The 21,244-nt window shown below is 40.4% G+C and overlaps 2 protein-coding genes across 4 annotated transcripts; one reads left to right on the forward strand and one right to left on the reverse strand.

Moving 5' to 3' along the window:
- Positions 1-1,169: 1,169 nt before the first annotated feature.
- Positions 1,170-4,255, reverse strand: PTRHD1 (peptidyl-tRNA hydrolase domain containing 1). The gene is made up of 2 exons (XM_012788121.3): positions 4,004-4,255; positions 1,170-1,504 (listed from the first exon to the last, which is right to left on the reverse strand). The coding sequence occupies exons 1-2, from the start codon at positions 4,253-4,255 to the stop codon at positions 1,334-1,336; spliced, it is 423 nt and encodes a 140-aa protein (XP_012643575.2). The 3' UTR covers positions 1,170-1,333.
- A 6-nt stretch (positions 4,256-4,261) lies between these two features.
- CENPO (centromere protein O) lies at positions 4,262-20,358 on the forward strand. 3 transcript variants are annotated; one of them, XM_012788118.3, is made up of 7 exons: positions 4,262-4,397; positions 4,717-4,833; positions 10,366-10,535; positions 17,254-17,371; positions 18,074-18,333; positions 19,226-19,397; positions 20,193-20,358. In XM_012788118.3, the coding sequence occupies exons 2-7, from the start codon at positions 4,788-4,790 to the stop codon at positions 20,327-20,329; spliced, it is 903 nt and encodes a 300-aa protein (XP_012643572.2). In that variant the 5' UTR covers positions 4,262-4,397; positions 4,717-4,787; the 3' UTR covers positions 20,330-20,358. The 3 variants fall into 3 exon arrangements, with proteins under 3 accessions (XP_012643572.2, XP_012643571.2, XP_012643574.2); XM_012788117.2 differs by having other exon boundaries at positions 4,262-4,378; XM_012788120.2 differs by lacking the exon at positions 4,262-4,397 and adding an exon at positions 4,449-4,565.
- Positions 20,359-21,244: the final 886 nt, after the last annotated feature.

A 21,244-nucleotide genomic window follows, 5' to 3' on the forward strand; every position in this document is an offset into this window, starting at 1 on the left:
AAGTTACCCCTTATAAACTTTGCTTCACAGATGTCTGGGCAACGTCTGTAGATGTGTCCAAATGCTTATAGAAATGTTTTAAACATCATACAGAGTGTTACAGACATTCAGAGAAGGGAAATATCATTTTTGGTTAAGAAGTTGTGAAGGTGATAGCACTTGAGCTGGAAATAGTTTAAGTCCAGAGGCAGGAAAGGAAGGGGAAGAGTACTAACTGACCTTCAGCTCCCATGCCGGAGACTAGAGGACAGCAACGGGAGCGACTGTGTGGAAACAACAAGTTTGGATAAGGGAATAGAAGATTGGACAAGAAAGACAAGTAGGGGCCGGACATGGTGGCACACACCTGTAATCCCAGCACTCTGGGAGGCTGAGGTGGGAGAATCGCTTGAAGCCCAGGAGTTGGGGACCAGCCTGAGCAACATAGCCAGAACCCATCTCCCTGTAGTCCTAGCTGCTTGGGAGGCTGAGGTGGGAGGATCGCCTGAGCCCAGAAGTTCGAGGCTGCAGTGAGCTATGATTATGTCACTGCAATACGGCCAATTGGCAGTATTTCTTAACAATATATAAAATAATGCTGCTGGCCGGGCACGGTGGCTCACGCCTGTAATCCTAGCTCTCTGGGAGGCCGAGGCAGGCGGATTGCTCGAGGTCAGGAGTTTGAAACCAGCCTGAGCAAGAGTGAGACCCCGTCTCTACTATAAATAGAAAGAAATTAATTGGCCAACTAATATATATATACAAAAAATTAGCCGGACATGGTGGCGCATGCCTGTAGTCCCAGCTACTTGGGAGGCTGAGGCAGGAGGATTGCTTGAGCCAGGAGTTTGAGGTTGCTGTGAGCTAGGCTGACACCACGGCACTCACTCTAGCCTGGGCAATAAAGTGAGACTCTGTCTCAAAAAAAAAAAAATAATAATGCTGCATCTTAAAGTTGATGTCTTAGATTCAATGAAATATGATAACTGGATGTGAATAAGAAATAAGGAATTCAAAAGCAAAGATTCAAACCTGGATGATTTGAAGAATTCCATTATTCCTAACAAAAAAATGAAGAGATTTTCCTTGACCAGATCTAAACAAATCTTCTATTTGAGCAATGACCCATAGACAATATTGTTGCCTACGCACTTTCCCCACTTGAACTTATTAATAAGAATAAGAGGAAGTCTTATTCATGACAACTTTAATATGAACACGTGTTTGACCCCCAAGAAGTCATTACCACTGAAAGGGAGGAGCAAGTTGACACTGAAAGGAGTACATGATTCTTAGGGGTGAATGGCATGCTGTTTCTGGATCCTGCCGATATACAACTATATCAAAGCAGCAGTCATTTGAACAATCGAAACTTCTTCAAATACTGGTTCACTTCTTCCTTGGGGTAGGGCCGCAGTGCAATGCAAGTAGGGATATTCTCTGGCTGCTCAAGCCACAGCATGTGGTCAATGTTCTTCTGTTGCAGGGTCTCAGCCAGCTCCTTCAGGGTGGTCTCATCTGGGGCCTATAAGGAGCAAAACACAGATTGAATAGCTCATTTAGGCAGTATCAAAAGGCCAAAAAAAAAAAAGCAGGGGGCATTCTCTTAACCAAAAGTGGAAGAACAGCTTTACAAAAGGAGGAGCTGTCCTTAGTTGCCTTTTACTCTCTGCCTGGCAGTGGAGAAGGGGAGAGGCTTAATATTGCTATTTATATTAAATGGAGATTTTTCTCTTCCCTCTTGAGATGTTTTATGTGCTTTCAGTAATTACGCTGTGTACCTTTTCCAGTTCTCATATAGCTGGTGCCCATAATATTTAACCCTAATTCTTCAGCTAGCTCTGACTTTAAGAGCTGACTGCTAGAAGGATTTCTAAAATCACATCCACCTACCCTTTGCTCCTCCCCTCCTAGTCTATGTCACATGAACCTAGAAGGATTTTCCTTCTCCTAGGAGACCTCCTGTTGTTTACTCACATCATGGGAGGGTAAACTATTCTCTAACATACTTCTGAAATTGTTTCTGGGTCATCCTTACCACCCATTCACCCAGGCTGAATACCATTACAAGGAGTATTAAAACTACCACTCAAAAAATAATGTATGGGGAGGGGGGAGGGGGACGGGTATATACATACATAAATGAGTGAGATGTGCACCATCTGGGGGATGGTCATGATGGAGACTCAGACTTTTGGGGGGAGGGGGGGAAATGGGCATTTATTGAAACCTTAAAATCTGTACCCCCATAATATGCCAAAATTAAAAAAAAAATAATAATAATAATGTATGTTATTTTGCATAAAGTGTAATTTTTGCCTATGAAGGCATAAGCCAATAAGATAACCAGAGGCTTGTCTCATCAAATTAGAGAATGCCAGGATTGCCTCTGTTTATCTACTGAGTCCGTTGGGTCAAGCCCTGCTGGAGGACTCATTACCTACTCCCCTCTTCTTCAGCACCAGGCATAGCACAGTGAGATACAGTGAGCCTCTGGAGTCAGACCACCAGACTCCCAACTCCGACTGTGATCCTGAATAAGGTATGTGACTTAGCTGGCCTCTTTTCTTCTTTGTAAATAGGGATGATAATGCTTTCTAGTGAGGATTCAATGAAATTGGGTTATGCCTGGCACATACCCAATACATGTATTTAATCTTGGTATGGTCTTATATTCTACTGGCCTTTATGGCTAACAACAGCACATCAATTTAATCAGTAGTGACTCCTAAGTCCCTTTCTTGAGGCATGGCTAACAACTAAGGATTATCAGATACCTTTCAAACTCAGGGGAGTCATTTAATCTCTGTGGACTACAGATGTCTCATCTCGGACAACAGGAATCTGAAACCTGATGATTTCTTGAGGCCCTCTTCCTAGAAAAAGATCTAAGGAAAACCTATCTGCTTCTTTTCTGCCTGCTCACAGATTCTCAAGACATTTTTTCCTACAGGTTACTGCTGAATGTTTCGCTAACCAATAGCAATTTTTGTCTTGAAAAATAATCTGTCTTTGCCAGGTATCCATGAAGTATTACCCCACTCCTCCATCTGAGTTCTCATTTATTTTAATGCAATTTTTTTCTCATTATAAAATATGTGCTTAATGTAGAAAAATTTAAAACATAGAGAAGCATTAGGAAATAACCAAAATCTCACCATCCACTACTTGATATTTAGATGTATTTCCTCAGTTTTTTCTTTCAAAATTTGGATCATTTTGTATGTAGAATATAGTTCAGTTTGTATCTTATCAGCAGCAGTCTTCCAAGACACTAAATATGCCTCAAAAACATGAATTATGCTAGCTTCCAATAATATATCATAAAAGCATAGATTAATTTAATCAATCCCTAATATTGGAAATTTAATAATCTCCACGTTTTTAAAGTGCTCCTACGAATGTCCTTGTGCAAAGCTCTTCGTTTGCATCTGGTTATTTTCTTAGTATACATTTCTAGCAGCAGGATTAAGAGTCAAAGGGTAAGAGCTGTTTGGTTATCTGCAAAAAGAACTTTGCCACTATTTTAAAAGATGTACCGATTTACACCCCTGGTTCTGGTATTTCTGATGGTAGGTTCAATTTATACTAGGGTTGGTTTTTTTTTAACATTTATTTGCAAATAATTTGGCGCTATACCCAGGTAAATACTTCAGTTTGACTTCACTTTGCACTGTCTCCATGGCAATAAGGAACCTTGTGTCCTTATCCCTCATGGGTTGGTTTTGCTGGAGAGTATTTTTGGACACGGCTTTAAAAAGACGAGACACAGAAGCCACCAGTTCCTGGTGAGCCCGGGAAGGGTGCGGGGAAGCCTTAATAACAGACACGATGTCCACTCTTCACACAATCAGGCCCCGCCCCCAAGGGAAAACTCCTGGGAACCAGGCCATTTTCCAAAACCTGAACGTCAAAGATTCCTCCCGACTCACGCCACACCCACTCCGCAAAGTTAGGCCTTTCTACCCAAGACCGCACCCACTTCCGGTCTCGGCGTTCTCAGCGTCCCACCCCTGTGCCTCACCTCGAGGACCACTTTGCGCATGCGCCCCAGCTCTTGGAGGTAAGCGGCGGTGTCCGGGTGGTCGCGGTGAATGTGCAAGGCCGCAGTGGCTGCGTGACAAGCCTGCGCTACCAATGCGCCCGCCGGCCAGGAGAACGGAGCCTGTGATAGATCCTTTCGTAACACCAAGTATTGTACCAGAACCTGCGGCTCCGCCCTGGAGGCCGCCATCTTCCTGACCACCCGAAAGACCGGACCTACTGCCCGGTGCATGCTGGGATCAGGGAGGAGCTCTGAGCGCCGCCATGATTTTGTACGGCGGGTGCGCAGAGTACGCCGGGATTGACTGGATTAGTTTTGAAGACGAGGACGGCGGGAACTCTTTTTCCTGGCCTAGTGAGCAAGCGGGAACAAGGTTGAGGGAAGAAAGCCCCAAGGACCCACGGGACCGTGACCAGTGTGGCGGGCTGAACAGCCTTTTAAAAAACCTGCTGGACCAAAATGGCTTGCCCTCGGGAGCGCCCCGGGGGCGGGGAGGTTGGCGTGTGTGCAGCAGAGAAGGACCCGGGGAACCGGCAGGCGGGTCAGGGAAGGGGAGTGCTAGTGGTGACAGGGGTTATCCGGGGGCCGAGGGGGTGTGCCTGAGTGGTGAGTGCTCTGCCACCTGGGTTTGTTTGAATGGGATAGATGGGAATGGGAATAGATATGACTTTGTTTCCATTTTCTTTTACCAGGAAGGACTTCTAGGTCCCTGATACCACTGGCCTAGACAGCTTCATGGGAAGGCTCTTGGGAATCTGAGGAGATGGAGCAGACGAATACTTTATGTCAAGACGGCAAGTCCGAAGGAGGTAATCAAAGGGTCGCCTATTCCCCTTCCTGCTGCTGCCTGAAGACCCGCAGGCTGAAAGAACCCTTTCTTTCTGGAAGATGTATGACCTGTCCTGTTTGGGACCAGAATGGTGAAAGGAACCAACATTGAAAACTTAAAGGGACAGGCAGCCAAGATCATTTGACAAGGAAAAATTACTTTGTTTCTAGGCTGCTGCCCCTTTGGAAACTGATAAGTTCTATTCATAGTATGCTCTGTGTTTATATTTGAAGCTACAGTTCTAGCCAGTGAGATACCGTTCCTCTCATCCCAGGATTTCTGGGGGCCATTTATGCATTTCTCCTGACGGAGGGCCAGTGACTTTGGTGTTGGTTAGACGTGAATATGAGTCCTGGCTCTGCCATATAAATGTTGTGGCCTTGGACAAGTTAACTGTTCTCTGCCTCAGTTTCTTCATATGGAAAATGGAGGTGAATAATAGCATTTTTGTGGTGGTTTTGGAATTAGATAAGTATTTAACTCTTTATATTCTTTTCAAGTAAAGCATTTAGCACCTGTCAAGTGTATAGGAAGTATTTAATAAATGCTCTAATTCTTTACATCCTTTGTAAGTAAAATATCTAGGAGAAAGATTCAACAAATGCTTTAATATTAGAGTTGATTAGCATTATGAAACTATGACCTTTACTATATTGGTCCTTAGTCATTTGGCAACTGAGATTTGCCTCTGAATTTCTGTCCAGAAATAAGATTGCTTTCCTCTTTAATACCCATAATATTTATGGACAGTTCTTGTTATTGTGTGCCTTTATAGTCCTGTGCCACTAATTCTTTTTAGAGCTTTGAAGTACTTATGCAAGTCTGATGTCTCAATCCAAAGTGTTATGCATTAACATTTTGGAAAAGCTTGCATAAAACCCAATTTAAAAAAATAATGCTGTAGTTTTAAAAACAATTTGTAGCCGGGCGCGGTGGCTCATGCCTGTAATCCTAGCACTCTGGGAGGCTGAGGCGGGCGGATTGCTCGAGGTCAGGAGTTCGAAACCAGCCTGAGCAAGAGCGAGACCCCGTCTCTACTATAAATAGAAAGAAATTAATTGGCCAACTAATATATATATAAAATTAGCCGGGCATGGTGGCACATGCCTGTAGTCCCAGCTACTTGGGAGGCTGAGGCAGGAGGATTGCTTGAGCCCAGGAGTTTGAGGTTGCTGTGAGCTAGGCTGATGCCACAGCACTCACTCTAGCCTGGGAAACAAAGCGAGACTCTGTCTCAAAAAAAAAAAAAAAACAATTTGTGAGAGAGTCAGTGAATTTGGTGACCTTGTTTTCCTCTGGGTTACTGATAACTGAGAATTAGCTATATTCAGATAACTGATGCTGAAACTTTAGATCAGGGGTCCTCAAACTTTTTAAACAGGGGGCCAGTTCACTGTCCCTCAGACCTTTGGAGGGCCGGACTATAGTTTAAAAAAAACTGTGAACAAATTCCTATGCACACTGCACATATCTTATTTTGAAGTGAAAAAACAAACAGGCAAAAACACCCACATGTGGCCCGGGGCCGTAGTTTGAGGATGACTGCTTTAGATAATCAGTAGTATGTGGGTTAAGATTTATTGTTACTTCAAGACTAGAAATAAGTTTGGTGAGTATGTATTAGAAATATGCTACAATCAGAATGAACATACTCTGTAGTCTACAACTGATTTTGTTTCTTTTAAAATATCCGATGAGGTCAGTGGAAGCTTTGGATTATCAAGAGGCTTAGACCAGTCAAGGAGTTATTCTACAGCCTTTTTATTCTTTACCCAAAACAATATTTAAACATTTGGCTCTTATTCATACTGGTTTTAGCCCTCTACTTGTGTGGTTTTATAAGAGCTTTCTGCTTCAGATTCGAATTCTTTCAAAAGGGAATATTCTGAACTTCCCACTCATTTCAGAGAGAAGGACACAGAATTTTAGTTGCAACCAGTTGATTTCTTCAAACGGGGAGGGGTTTTGACCATTTTTGTAACCTTTTTTGGGACAAAACTGACTGGCTGCATTGAAATGCAATCATATCTTCCAAATTGAGGCAGGCTCAATAAACAGATTCTCTCTTTTCTCTAGTAGCAACATTAAATGACAAGCTGACATAGTTTTGAATACCTATATATCTCAGAAACTTCAGGAGCATTAATATCTATTTGTTGTAGTAATGTAGAATTTACCTTTTCTTGGAGTGACTCACTTGGGAACAGTAATTAACAGAACAATAATTAACAGTCTTAAGTTGTTATTTTTATCATTTTCCTTACAAAGGGAAAAAATGACATATATAGTGAGTACCAAGGAAATTTTAGGTCCGTAAAGTAGAATTTGACCAGGCATCTCCTGTAACACTTTAATTTAGACCAGGTATGTGCACTTTTCAAAATACCTCCTGGTTGGATATTAAATAATTTTTGTAAGCTCTGTGAGGACAAGGACTTTCTTTTGCCATTAGAGTATGAATAGCTTCCAGCACAGTCCCTGGTCCATGGTAGAGTCTCAATACATAGTTTTGTTGGATAAATAGAGATTTGTTAATAAAGCAATTAATCACATGCTAATTATTAGCACTGATTTGTTATTCAATTAAGATTTTCTTTTTTCACAAATATTATTGCATTAATATGGACTTTTCTGTAGACATATGCCACATGAACTTAATCTCTAAGAGATCATGCCTGGTTGTCCATCTTTCTGTACATACTTATAGAGCATTTACCATATGTCAGGCATTGTGTTAGCTAATAGGGATACATGGGTGAACAAAAACATAGTACCTGCTTTTGGAACTCGAAGGTTCACTGAGAGAGAGAAGCAATCAAATAATCACACTAATTAATATACAATTACAACTGTAATTTTTTTTCTGAAAGAAAATTATATAATTCTTTCAGATCTTATGAAAAGGCACCTGAGCTTGTTCTGAAGGTGCCGCAAAGGTTTCCCTAAGGAAATGCTGCTTGCACTGAGTACTGATGAGCTAGAGTGAATGCAGGTGAAAGTGGTTAAAGGGGCTAGGAAATAGCATTCCATGGAGAGGGAATTGCACGTGTGAAGGAACCAGACAAGTTTGAGAGCCTGAGAGGAGGCCTGCAAGGAAGTACAGAGAGAAGGAACATTGATATTGATGAGGACAGGAGAGATAGGCAGGGCCCAGCAGGCCTTGTAGGTAGTGCAAAGTCATTTATGTAAGGCTTTAGCCAGCTGGAGAACATGATCAAATTGAGATTTCGAAATAATGCCTCTGGTGTAGGAGCCATCTAGGAAACTTGTAATAAGCCAGAGATGATGGTGGCTTGAACTGCAGTGGTGGCAGTGCAGATGACGAGAAATGGACATATTTTAGAGGTTCCAGGACTGTAGATTCAGTAGGATTTGGTAGTGAATTGAGGTTGGGGCATGGAGAAAGGTATAAAGAAGATGCTAAATACCTGGCTTACATAACTAGGTAGATAGTGGTCCCAGTGACTGAGGGCATTGGAAGGAAAAGATGGTGAATTCAGTCTTGGACATGCTTAGTGTCGGGTTCCTCTAAGACTTCCAAGTAGACATACTGAGAAAGCAGGTAGATATTCTCTAAAGTTCTGGAGAGAGAAGCTAGAGATACATATATGTGAAGCATTCATTTATAGATGGTCATTAAGGCTGTGGGTACTGATGAGATTTCTTCAGGAAAAAAGGTCTTGGGACTGAGCTTTAGAAAATTCCAGCATTTAATGGTCAAAGAGAAGAGTATAAGCTTGCAAAGCAGAAAGAGGGGTCAGAGAGGTAAAAATGTAAGTTTCCCAAAGGCAAGGTCTACATTTATTGAGGAAGGAAAACCCGGAGGCTGGTATGATAGGATTCAAGGGAAGAGAGTGTTTCAGGAAGATAGTGATAAGTAGAGTCTTAATGCTGCTGGGAGGTGAGATCAGGAAGCTTGAAAAATGTCCGTTGGATTCAGCAGCATGAACATCACTGTTGATCTCAGAGTAGTTTTGTAGAATGATGGGAACAGAAATGAGTTGAGAGTGGGTTGAGGTATGAATAACTGGTAAAGAAATGGAGAAAGAAAGTATAAGTTGAGCAATGAAAAGCCAATTCTGAAACTTTTTGAGTACTGATACGACGTGCAAAGGAAATGCTCGTTTCAGATTTTGGATTTAGGATGCTCCAACTGGTAAGTATAATGCAAATATTCCAAAATCCAAAATCTAAAACACTTCTGGTCCCAAGCATTTTGAATAAGGGATACTAGACTGTGTGGGCAAGTCTTTTAAGTAGTTTGCCTGGAAAGGAAAGGGGAATGAAAGGCGGAAGGCATGTGTGGACAAGGATGGGCCTGCGATTCTGTGTGTGTGTTTGAAGACAAGTGAGACTTGAGCCCCTGGAGAAGGGCACAGCTGAGAGGAAATGGTTATAGCAGAGAACAGGGATAATGATAATCTAGAGTTCCTGAGAAGGCAAGAGGGAACAGGAGTCGATCCCTAAAACAGCAATTCTGCATGTAGTGTGTGTCTGCTTCTCCTTGATCTCACGGGAGTTTTGTTTGTTTATTTGTTTGTTTGTTTTCTGGAATATTACTCCCTGCCCCATATGAAAGTCTAGGTTTTTAGTCTTAATTGGATAGATGAATGAGATAAGTTTTTGGATTCTGTCCCAAGGTAAGGAAGGAAGATTAAAATTTTCATATATGTATATCCTTATGAATCCCCCTACAAAATAGATGCTGGATCTACTTAAGAAACCAAATTAAATAAACTCTGGTAGTTAAAAGTATAGAATTTTCATGAGAGAGATTCTGTCTAGTCTGTGGTAAAGCCATAAATCATCCTTTTCCGCATTAGAGATGTGCGTTTGTGATCAACTGTAGGCCTAGATAAAATACTGCGGCCTCATCAGTGATAGCCAATTCAGATTCTCTCTCATGCTATCTTTGAATAGTATCCTGGTCAAGGCAGTTTTTTTTTTTTTTTATTTTTTTTTTTTTGAGACAGAGTCTCGCTTTGTTGCCCAGGCTAGAGTGAGTGCCGTGGCGTCCTAGCTCACAGCAACCTCAAACTCCTGGGCTCGAGTGATCCTTCTGCCTCAGCCTCCCGGGTAGCTGGGACTACAGGCATGCGCCACCATGCCCGGCTAATTTTTTATATATATATCAGTTGGCCAATTAATTTCTTTCTATTTATAGTAGAGACGGGGTCTCGCTCTTGCTCAGGCTGGTTTTGAACTCCTGACCTTGAGCAATCCGCCCGCCTCGGCCTCCCAAGAGCTAGGATTACAGGCGTGAGCCACAGCGCCCGGCCGTCAAGGCAGTTTTTTACATCACTGTTCAACCTAAGAGGTTGATGATCTTTGATTTTGATTATCAGCTCCTCTGATAAATTGGTTTCATAAATTGTGGCGGCTATCCAACAATTCAGCTGACCACAGAGTTCTGGAAAAAAGACTCACCCTATGTTCTTCTCTGAAATGCTTCCTTTTGCCAGAGTTAGAAGTCCTTGGCTTCCTGTGAAATTCCCTTTTTACTTTTCCTTAGGTGTCTTAGCTCACTTGGAAAGACTGGAGACTGGAGTGAGCAGATCCCATAAACAATGTGAAGAGCTGCAGGGTGCACAGGCGGTGGGAAGTGCTCTTGCAACCAAGATTCATAAATTGAGGTGTCTGCGGGATAAGCTGAGGGCTGAAGTGAAGCAGCGGCAAGCCAGGGTGAGTAGAAGGGTGATGGGGGCAGGTTTTTCCTAGGGTATAAAGAACAAACATCCGAAATTGGCAACTTTGTGTAATGTGACTTTACTGGATGAGCTTCAGTCCTTGATCCCTCAAATGATCAAACCTGGAGAGCTGCAGCTAATATCACTGTCACCTGACAATTGTCAGGCACTACTGAAGGGCCAGGCAAGTTCTTCCCAACAGACTCTTAACCTGCCATCATGGACATTTAAGTCCATTACCTCAATCGCAAGTCAACTTGAGTTACTGGTTCTTTTGTCATTAGTGACATCTTTCTGTCACTCAGACTTAAAACCTTACAGGAAACTGCGACCCTTCCCTCTTTGCAGTTTTCTCTCTAGCCTAGGTCCAGTCAGCAGGCCCTGTCAAATTTTCCTTTATATGGTCTTTGCACTTCCTCTCGCCATTGCAGGATCTCAGGTGTTATCCACATATGGGGTAAATATCTAACAAGTGATTTAGATGCTGGGATTATTACAGTAGCCTCTTAGTTGGTCTGTCTTCTAGTATTTCTACTTTTCCACTAAATCCCTAAATCTTCCACAGTCAAGAAAATGCTTCATGAAACACCACATCATTTCCCTGCTCAGAAACATTCAGTAATCATTCATGGCCCATGGAATAAGGTCAGCCTTCCTTCATTTTCTTGTCTTCTCATTAAAGTAAAAATATATATATAAAGTGCACATATCTGATGAACTTTTTTTACAAAGTGGGCACACAGCTCAAAGGATAGACTACTATCAGTACTCTTTAAGTCCCCCCTTTGCCTCCTTCTAGGCATTTCTCTCAAGGTAACCACTATTCTGATTTTTGTCACCATAGGTTGGTTTTATCCATTTTTGAACTTTATGTAAATGTAAAAAGTATAAACTTACATCTGGCTTCTTTTGTCGAATGTTAGGTCTGTGAGATTCACTATACCTTGTGTGTAGTGGTCACTTTTTTTTTAATTGCTATATAGCAATTCCATCTTATGAATATATTATAATTTATCCATTCTGTTGATGATATTGGGTAATTGGGTTATTTCAATTTGGGACAATTATGAATATTGCTTCTCTGAACATTCTTGTTTCTGGCTTTTGGTGTAAAAATATACACTTGTCAGGTTTATACCTAGTAGAATCACTGGATCATAGGGTATGCATATTAGCTTTAATAAATACTGCCAGTTTTTGAAAGTGATTATACCAGTTTTATATTCCCAGCAGCAGTGTATAAGATTTCATCATTTCACACTTTACCAATACTTGATGTTGTCCGTTTCAAAAAATCATCATTCTGGTGGGAGTGTAATAGTATCTTGTTGTAGATTTAATTTGCATTTGCCTAATAACTAATGATGTTAAGTACCTGTATTGGACACTTGAAAATCTTTTGTTGTGCACTGTGCTTTACAAGGCTTTTGCAAAATTTTTACTAGGTTGTCTGTCTATTGTAGAATTCTTTACATATTTTGGATATGAGTTCTTTGTTGGGTATGTGTATTAGAGTCATCCCTAGACTGTGTCTTGCCTTTTTCTCTCTACTGGTGCCTACGATGGAAGGAAAATCTTTGTTTTATTCAAGTTCAATTTAGGAAGGAATTTATGCTTATTATTCTTGTTTCCTGTTTAATAAATCTTTGCCTAACTTAAGATCATAACAATGTCCTTCTGTGTTATTTTCTAAAAGTTTTATTATTTTATCTTTTAGAATTATTATATATATATATATATAATCCATCTATAATTGATTTTTATGTGTGTTGTATGATAGAGATCATCCTTCTTGTGTTTTTCCATATGGATATTCGTTCATCCAGTACTACTTCTAGAAAAGATCACTCTTTTCCCCTTCTATTGTAGTGCATCTTTGAGTCCAGTGTGGGTTTGTTTCTGAATTGTGTTTTGTCCATTGATCGGTTTGTCCATCTTTGTGCCACTACCAGAGTTGATTACTATAAGTCTTGAGACCTGTAGTATATGTCCTCTTCAGAATTATCTTGCCTATTCTTTGCCCCTTGAATTTTCCATACATTTGGGAATCAGTCAATTTCCTGGGCTCAAAATGATCCCCCTGCCTGAGCCTACAGAGTGGTCCAAGCCACCTGGCTAATTTTTTTTTCCAGTTTATTATGGGGGTACAAATATTTAGGTTGCGTGTGTTGTCTTTCCCTCCCTTCACCCCCACCAGAGTCAGAGCTTCAAGCGTGTCCATCCCCCAGATGGTGCGCATTGTACTCATTATGTATGTATATACCCATCCCCTCCTCCCCCCTCCCATCTGCCCGACCCCCAATAAATGTTATTCCTGTATGTCCACTTAGGTATTGATCAGTTAATACCAATTTGCTGGTGAGTACATGCGGTGCTTATTTTTCCATTCTTGGGATACTTCACTTAGTAGAATGGGTTCCAGCTCTAGCCAGGAAAATACAAGAGATGCTATGTCACCGTTGTTTCTTATAGCTGAATAGTACTCCATGGTATACATATACCACATTTTATTAATCCACTCATGAATCGATGGGCACTTGGGTTGTTTCCACATCTTTGCAGTTGTGAATTGTGCTGCTAATAAACATTCGAGTGTAGGTGTCTTCTTTATAGTGTCTTTTGTTCTTTTGGGTAGATGCCCAGTAATGGGATTGCTGGATCAGATGGTAGATGTATTGCTTAAAGGTATCTCCATTTTGCTTTCCAGAGGTTGAACTAGTTTACAGTCCCACCAGCAGTGCAGAAGTGTTCTTATCTCTCCGCATCCACAGCAACATTTATTGTTTTGGGACTTTTTAATAAAGGCCATTCTCATTGGAGATAAGTGATATCTCGTTGTGGTTTTGATTTGCATTTCCCTGATGATTAGAGATGTTGAACATTTTTTCATATGTTTATTGGCCATTCTGTCTTTTGGAAAGTTACTGTTCATGTCTTTTGCCCACTTTTTGATAGGGTTGTTTGGTTTTTCCTTGCTTATTTTCCTGAGTTCTAAATAGATTCTAGTTATCAGCACTTTATCGGATGTAGCTTGAGAAAATTTTCTCCCATTCTGTAGGTTGTCTGTTTGCTCTTGTGACAGTTTCTTTGGCTGTGCAGAAGCTTTTTAATTTGATCAGGTCCCATTTATTTATTTTTGCTGATACTGTGATTGCCTTTGGGGTCTTCTTCATAAATTCTTTGCCTAGGCCAGTGTCTAGAAGAGTATTTCCAACGTTTTCCTCTAGAATTCTAATAGTTTCACAGCTCAGGTTTAAGTCTGTTACCCAGCATGAGTTGATTTTTGTGAGAGGTGAAAGGTATGGATCCTGTTTCAGTCTTCTACATGTGGCTATCCAGTTTTCCCAGCACCATGTATTGAATAAGGATTCTTTTCCCCAGTGTATGTTTCTGTCTGCTTTGTCAAAGATTAGTTGGCTATATGAGGATGGTTTTATATCTGGGTTTTCTGTTCTGTTCCATTGGTCAATGTCCCTGTTCTTGTGCCAGTCCCAAGCTGTTTTAATTATCATCTGGCTAATTTTTTTTTTATTTTTTAGATAGGTTCTTATTGTGTTGCCTAGGCTGGTCTTAAATGGTCTCAAACTCCTCACTCCCAAAGTGCTGGGATTATAGGCATGAGCCACTGTGCCCAGTGTCCTTCCTTTTACTCTCTTTGGATCTAAGTTGCTATTCTTTTAGCTTCTTGAGATGAGTATTTATTTATAGTTTTAAATCTTCTTTTGTCTTATATGCATTTAAAGTTTTAAATTTTCCCTCTACGCATGGCTTTAGCTATATCCCAGAAGTTTGATATGTTAAATTTCATTATTTCAATTCAAAATATTTTCAGTTTTCATTGTGATATCTTCTTTGCCCATGGGTTTGTTTCAGAAATGTATCACTTTCAAAATTTGGGTGTTATTTTATTTAAGTTATCGATCTGTAGCTAAATTCCATGTGGTCAGAGAACATGACACCCAGCATGTGGCTGGTTTTGGTAAATGTTCCATGTGCATTAAATGTGGATTTTTGTGGTTGTTGGGCACTGTATTTTATGTTTATCAAATAGACCAAGTGTGTTCATGGTTCAGATAGTTTATATCCTTACTGACTTGTCTACTTGTTTTATAAGTTACTGAGATTTGTTAAAATCTCCCACAGTGGTTATAAACCTGGTTTTTCCCTTTTTTTCTGTGTTTCTGTGTATACTGGGTGAAAATGAATTTAGGATTACTATATCTTCCTAGTTAACTTTTTATTATTAAGAAATGTTCCTTTTATTTTTAATTAAACTTCTTGCCTTAAACTCTACTTTGACAAATGCTAGTACAACAACTTTTTTTTGCCTAGGGTTTGCATGGTAAATTTTATCTATCATTCTACTTTCGATCTCTCAATGCCCTTACAGTTAAGATATTCCTATTTTAAGTAGCATGTGGTTAGATATTTTTAATCCAGCCTAGCAATCTTTGTGTTTTAATTGGAACATTTAGTCCATGAAATTTTATTATGACTGCTTATATATTTGGATCTCAGTCTACCATGGTATTATTTTATTGTCTTATTTGTTTTGTACAGTCAATGTTCCTTTAGGGTTATACATATTTTTCCCTTCCAGTGCTTTTTTGAGACAGAGTCTCACTTTGTTGTCCAGGCTAGAGTGAGTGCCGTGGTGTCAGCCTAGCTCACAGCAACCTCAAACTCCTGGGCTCAAGCGATCCTCCTGCCTCAGCCTCCCGAGTAGCTGGGACTACAGGCATGCGCCACCATGCCCGGCTAATTTTTTTATATATATATCAGTTGGCCAATTAATTTCTTTCTATTTATTGTAGAGACGGGGTCTCGCTCTTGCTCAGGCTGGTTTTGAACTCCTGACCTTGAGCAATCCGCCCGCCTCGGCCTCCCAAGAGCTAGGATTACAGGCGTGAGCCACAGCGCCCGGCCATAGGTGTTAGTCTTGTTTGACTATAATGTGTCTGTGTCTGTTTTCCCTCAGGCTTCTTTTAAGATTTTCTCTGTTTTTGGTTTTCAGCAGTTTTATAACATAATGTAACTGGGCATAGTTTTCTTTGTTTATCCTGCTTGGTGTTTGTAGAGCTTAAATTACTTAATGTTTTTCATATCTTTTGGAAATTTGGCTGTATTTCTTCAAAGAGTACATCTATCTCATTCTTCTATTTCTGGGGCTCCCAGGTATGGTGGTCCCCTCCCCCCTCCTAGGGACCTATGTCTTTACTGCTTTTTCTAATCTCATTTTGCTCTATGTGCTTTAATCTGGATGTGAAAATATACCTATTTTCCACTTCACTTATGATCTTTGTCTAGTTGGCTTTTAAATCTATTAAAATCCTAATTTTAGTTACTGCATTTTTGGTTCTAGGATTTCCATCTGATTCTTTTTTATAGTCTAGCTCTTCAGTATCAGTTCTCCGTCTTTTAACCTATTTTAATTGCCATGCCCAATAAATCAAATAGCTGAACCCCATTGGATCTGTTTCTATTGTCTTCTTTTTCCTTTTGGTTTTCAGTCATCTGTTTTCTGGCATACCTAATAATTTTTTTGATTGTATGATGGGTATTGTGTATGAAAAAATTTAGGGGTTTTGAGTTATATTATCTTCCTCCAGGAGGAATTTTAGTTTTTTTTTCTGGCAGGCAGATAGCATGTGGGCATATCACCTTAATCCAAATGAGGTGGTCTGTTTCCAGTTTGCCCTTACTCTTAGGGTGTAGCTTTTTCTTAGGGCCCTTAATTGAAAGTTTGGATGTGTGTCAGGGACAGGTCTCTATTAAGGCCCCTCTTCCTTGGCTGGCCCTGACCTCCAAATTTTGCTCTGCCAAAAGCTTTGCTTAGTTTTTTAACCTTTAGCAGCTTCTTTCTGTTTGGTTTCTCAGTGGGTACTCAGTCACCCATTTGCAATTGAAGAATTAGCAAATACCTGGAGAGCAAATTGCATTCAAAATTTTGGATTCCTTTTCTGTGGGATCTTGGCCCATAGAAAGGCTGCTTTGATAACATTTATGTCCAGTGTTTGTTTCCTGGGATAATGAGACTGCTACCAAGCATAGCCTACAGCTTTCTATCAGGCCCATGTCCCTTGTGTATGAACACACAAATACTCTGAGGGGAAAGGCTGCAGAGAAACCCAGCTAACTTCAGAGCATTTATCTTTATTCTTCAAACCTGGCTATTCTGGCTATTTGGGTGGTTCTTTAATGCTTTCAAACCATTTTCTGCCTCTTTGCCTGCTTACTCATTTATTTTTGGTATTTTATTGAGTTTGCATGGTTGTTCACAGAGGGAGGGTCAGCTGTCTGCTGGGCCATAGCTAGAAGAGTCAGTCTTAGCGTCCTGGCACTGAAGCCCCGCACAGTCTAAACTGGGCCAGCTTTCCCAGCCTCACCTTTCACAGCCATCTGTTTGCTCACGTTCATCCTAGACTTTCCTCACACCCTCTTCCTCCTTTCACACTCCTCTCTTTTCCCACCAAAATTTGAATTGTTCTTCAGGCCAGCAGAGTTTCTACTTCTGTTTCCTAACAATGTGGCCCATGAGATTCCTTCTCTGGTGTGAATTAATTCATAGCACCAACTGACCAGCCACTGTAGCATTTCTTGATGTATTACAATATATAAAATACTCTGTATTTAGCTTTTATCCAGTTGGGTGAGGGCAGGGACTTTGTGGTGTACCCCTTTGTACCCAGTTTGATTTGTTGCACATCTTGCAGGTTAAAACATCTATTGCCAGTGTGGAACCTGACCAAACAGTGAAGATCAGTGAACAAGAAGTTTTGGAAAGGAAACAGGAAAATGTGAAAGCCATTTTGCAGGCATATCGTTTTACAGGTTTGATTTTTTTAAACTTAATTCAGTCTGGGTTTCTGTCTCTAGTGAGTTAGTTTGCTACATGTATTATTAGTTCTGGACTAATTTCATGAGAATTTATTTTGCAGCCCCACCCTTGTCTCTCTCTCTCTCTCTCACACACATGCAGGCACGCACGCTAGTTGTAGGCATGTCTTCACCTACAAGATTGGCCTCTTTGTACAGCAGAAGATTGGTTGGTGGCCATTCTTTTTTAGCAATTCATTGTGTGTCAGACTCTGCATTAGAACTTCCTTTACTGCTGGCTTGCTCTATGCCACTAGTCAAATAGTTTGAACCCCTCAAGTCTCTGTTTCACCATAAATAAGAATTTATTCTCCCATCTATGCCAAAAGAGGATTATGGAAAGAACTGTCATACATTACTTTGATACTCAGAAAAAAAAAAAAAGAGAATAGCTCAACTAAAAATTTATTTCTCAATAATTTGGCCTTTAGGATGTCTTCTTTTCTGTCATTCTTCCATGATTTAAACAATCCAATCACAAAGTGAGCCAGAGTCAAGGGGGAAGTAAGAGCCTGTGATCTTCATCCATTCAGCAAACATTTGTGCACATGGCATGTATGCATTTGCACTGTGGAGGCAAATGGAATGCATAGATGAGTTTAGACATTACCTTTGCCTGACATCTGTTGAGAGGTATCATCTTATTGTTTGCCTCAGGGCTCAGTGGTAAACTGACCAGCCGAGGAGTCTGTGTCTGCATCAGTACTGCTTTTGAGGGGAACCTATTGGATTCCTATTTTGTGGACCTTGTCATACAGAAGCCACTCCAGATATATCACCATTCAGTCCCAGTCTTCATTCCTCTGGAAGAAATAGCTGCGAAATACTTACAGACTGATATTCAGCACTTCTTATTCAGTCTCTGCGAATATTTAAATGCTTACTCTGGGAGGAAGTACCAGGCAGATCAACTTCAGGTATCTGTGATGCTATATACCCCATTTTATGGGGCCAAGTTATACTTAAAAGGGAGAAACGGGCGTTTTCATTTGTATTTTAAATGTTCCCTAGCCAGAAGTGACCATTACCTTTCTAATATTTGTTTTTTATTAATATACAAGCTATTTTCCACCTTCTTCTTACCCTTTTGAACCTCTGGATGATGTTGAAATAGGTACTGGTAAAAGGATTATGTACTCTTGAATGGTGGTCCTCAAATTTTATTACAAGGATGTAGAATGTAGTTGCTATACTTTGACAAGGATTTATTGAGCATCTACTATATGCCAAGTGCCTTTCTGAACCTTGGGACTAGATGCAAGCAGAAGGAGTATAATGGGTTCTGAAGTACCACAGAGGAATACTATCCATCCTCCCCTAAATTCTGCCCTACCTTCTTAGTGCTGCAGTTGAGCTAAGGTTGGGGTGAAAAAAGTTGATAGGAAATGAATGCAAATAGGCAGTAAGTGGCTCTTATAAGCTTAGCATTTCCCCCTTTGTGTATTTGGAATGACTGTGAAGCTTCCAGTTGTAGGTTAAACTTAAATTGGTATGTGAATGCAGACATGAAGTGTCTTAGCCATATAGTAATGTCAGTGAAATTCTTGGCAGAAACGGTATCTCGCCTGGACTGGCACCCCTGGCCATTTAGGAAGTGCTTCCTGCAGGTCTTTCTAGACTGCCACTGACCACTGATCTTATAAGTCTTTTTCATTGGTTTTTTTTTTTTCCAGGCATTTTTCTGTCCCTCATTTATTTCTCTGAAATACAATTTATGGTCTGTTTTGGGTAGATATATTTGAAGTGTCATAACCATGCTTTTGCAGTGGTAATCATTTTATGCTTTGTTTTGTTCCTCACCCTTCTTAGAGTGAATTTGCAGCCTTTCTGGCTGGGCCCTTGCAGAGAAACTCACTGTGCAACTTGCTGTCATTTACTTACAAAGTGGATCCAAGGGGTGAGGGTTTCCCATTTTGTGCCAGATTGCTGTATAAGGACCTCACAGTGACTCTTCCAACTGATGTCGTCATTACATATCAAGGTAAGAAGAAGGATGCCTTAGTGAAGAAATTATAATGTGCTCTGGTTTGTTCAAGTTAAATGAAACAGGTAAAATAGGTAGAATACATCAAGTGGACTTCTTGATACTTCCTTTTGTTTATGTACTATAAATTTATTCAGACTGTAAGATACAAAAACTATGTTGCTTCTGCCGGTCTTTCTTTTCCTCTTTGTAAATAGTAAACATACTTAATCCAGTTCTCCCTCCTCCTTTGCCCCATCCAACTCTGCCAGTGTTCTGTTCTTTTAGCTTATGATTTAATTTCATTGGAGACCCCCGCTTGAAGGAGGACAACAAGGAGTAGGGAGTAAGTTTTGTAAGTAAGTAAGACAAGGAATAAGTTTTGTCCTATGGTTATTTATGGTGAATGGAGCTAAGCCTCATTTCATTGTGAAGCCAAATAGACTTGACAAGTCAGTGTACACTTAGCTTTCTACAGAGTATTCTCTAAATGGAAAATTTTTAGGGCTGGTCAAGAGAAATTTCTTTTTTGTGAACCTTTTTCAATTAAATGTGCCATAATATGATATGGGCAATAATGAAAAATTGGGTAAGATGTTTTTAGGAGGCATTTTGAAGCTGCCACGGGTTTCAAAGGTTTTATCTGTGAGCTCTGATTTAAGTCCCTAGTCTCAAAATTATATTCATCCAGTAAGAGACAGCCTCTCTCTGTCCACACCAAAAAATAAAAGTTAGATCCGTCCAGAATATCAGTGATGCAAGTTCTGATTCCCCTGATTGAACTAAATGAGATTGATATACTCTCTTTTTTAGGAACAGAAGCATTATCCACCTCCTGGGAAGAACAGCGAGCATCCCATGAAATTCTGTTCCGTACGAAGCCCCTTCATCAAGTCTTTGCTTCATTTGCAAAAACAGGAGAAATGTTGGATATGAGCCTGGTCTACTAAAATATTTTTTTCACTGGAACATGTCAGAAGTGAGTAAACTGGTACTGTTGATAGCCTTGCCTGGGAATCACCCTTGTAATGTGAACAGACACCTACTACTTCACCAGGATGAGGAGCAGATTTGAGTACAGACATTGGCATTTGGGACAATTCCCATGATAGCCTGGTCACTTGTTAAAATGCCCCAAATCATCTGTTTGTTTTGAGGTATTGAATGATTTAATCATGTATTTTAGTTGAAAATCAGAATGGTTTATGGGCCGATAGAAGACATTTTATGGAAGAGGGAAGGTGTGTCATTCACTTAACAGAATTTCTAGCTTTTATGGAAGCTTTAAGTTATTCTGCCTCATTTTCCTGTTCTGAGAGCTTTGAAAGTAAGTTCTTAGAACACTCCAGGTTCATGATAATGAGGTAGATCATATAGTTAAGAGGGGAAGAGTGTTTGATTTTTGGTTTGGAGCAATGTATTCTATCTAAGCCACTGTTTTATACATAATATGCTATGAGAAAGCAATATGGATAATCAGGGTTCAGTGTACCTAATAGTTTCCTGAAACATTTTAGTATAGTGCTGAATGTATCAAGTCCCTTGTGACAAAACATGGTTAAAAATCTGCCCATAAACATAGTTATTGATGCAAAGGGAAACAGGCCTTACCTCTTTGTGTCTTCCCTTGTCTTAGTCTGTTTAGTGAACTGTTTCTCCCTGTAACCACGGCCTCTGATCTGCTGGCCCTTCTTGTTCCTTATGGGTCAGTTCACAGATGCAACAACCTGTATGTTTGGCAGCCCAACTTCTCCCATTTTAATTGCTGCCCCTTCCTTGCCCAGTCACAGGAGTGATCGTTACTACTACTGCCCAAGGCCCAGAGCTACACTCAGGCTTCACTCTGAAATGGTCACTTCTTAGAC

Source organism: Microcebus murinus, chromosome 3 (assembly GCF_040939455.1).
Source record: "Microcebus murinus isolate Inina chromosome 3, M.murinus_Inina_mat1.0, whole genome shotgun sequence".
Classification (NCBI taxonomy): Eukaryota; Metazoa; Chordata; class Mammalia; order Primates; family Cheirogaleidae; genus Microcebus; species Microcebus murinus.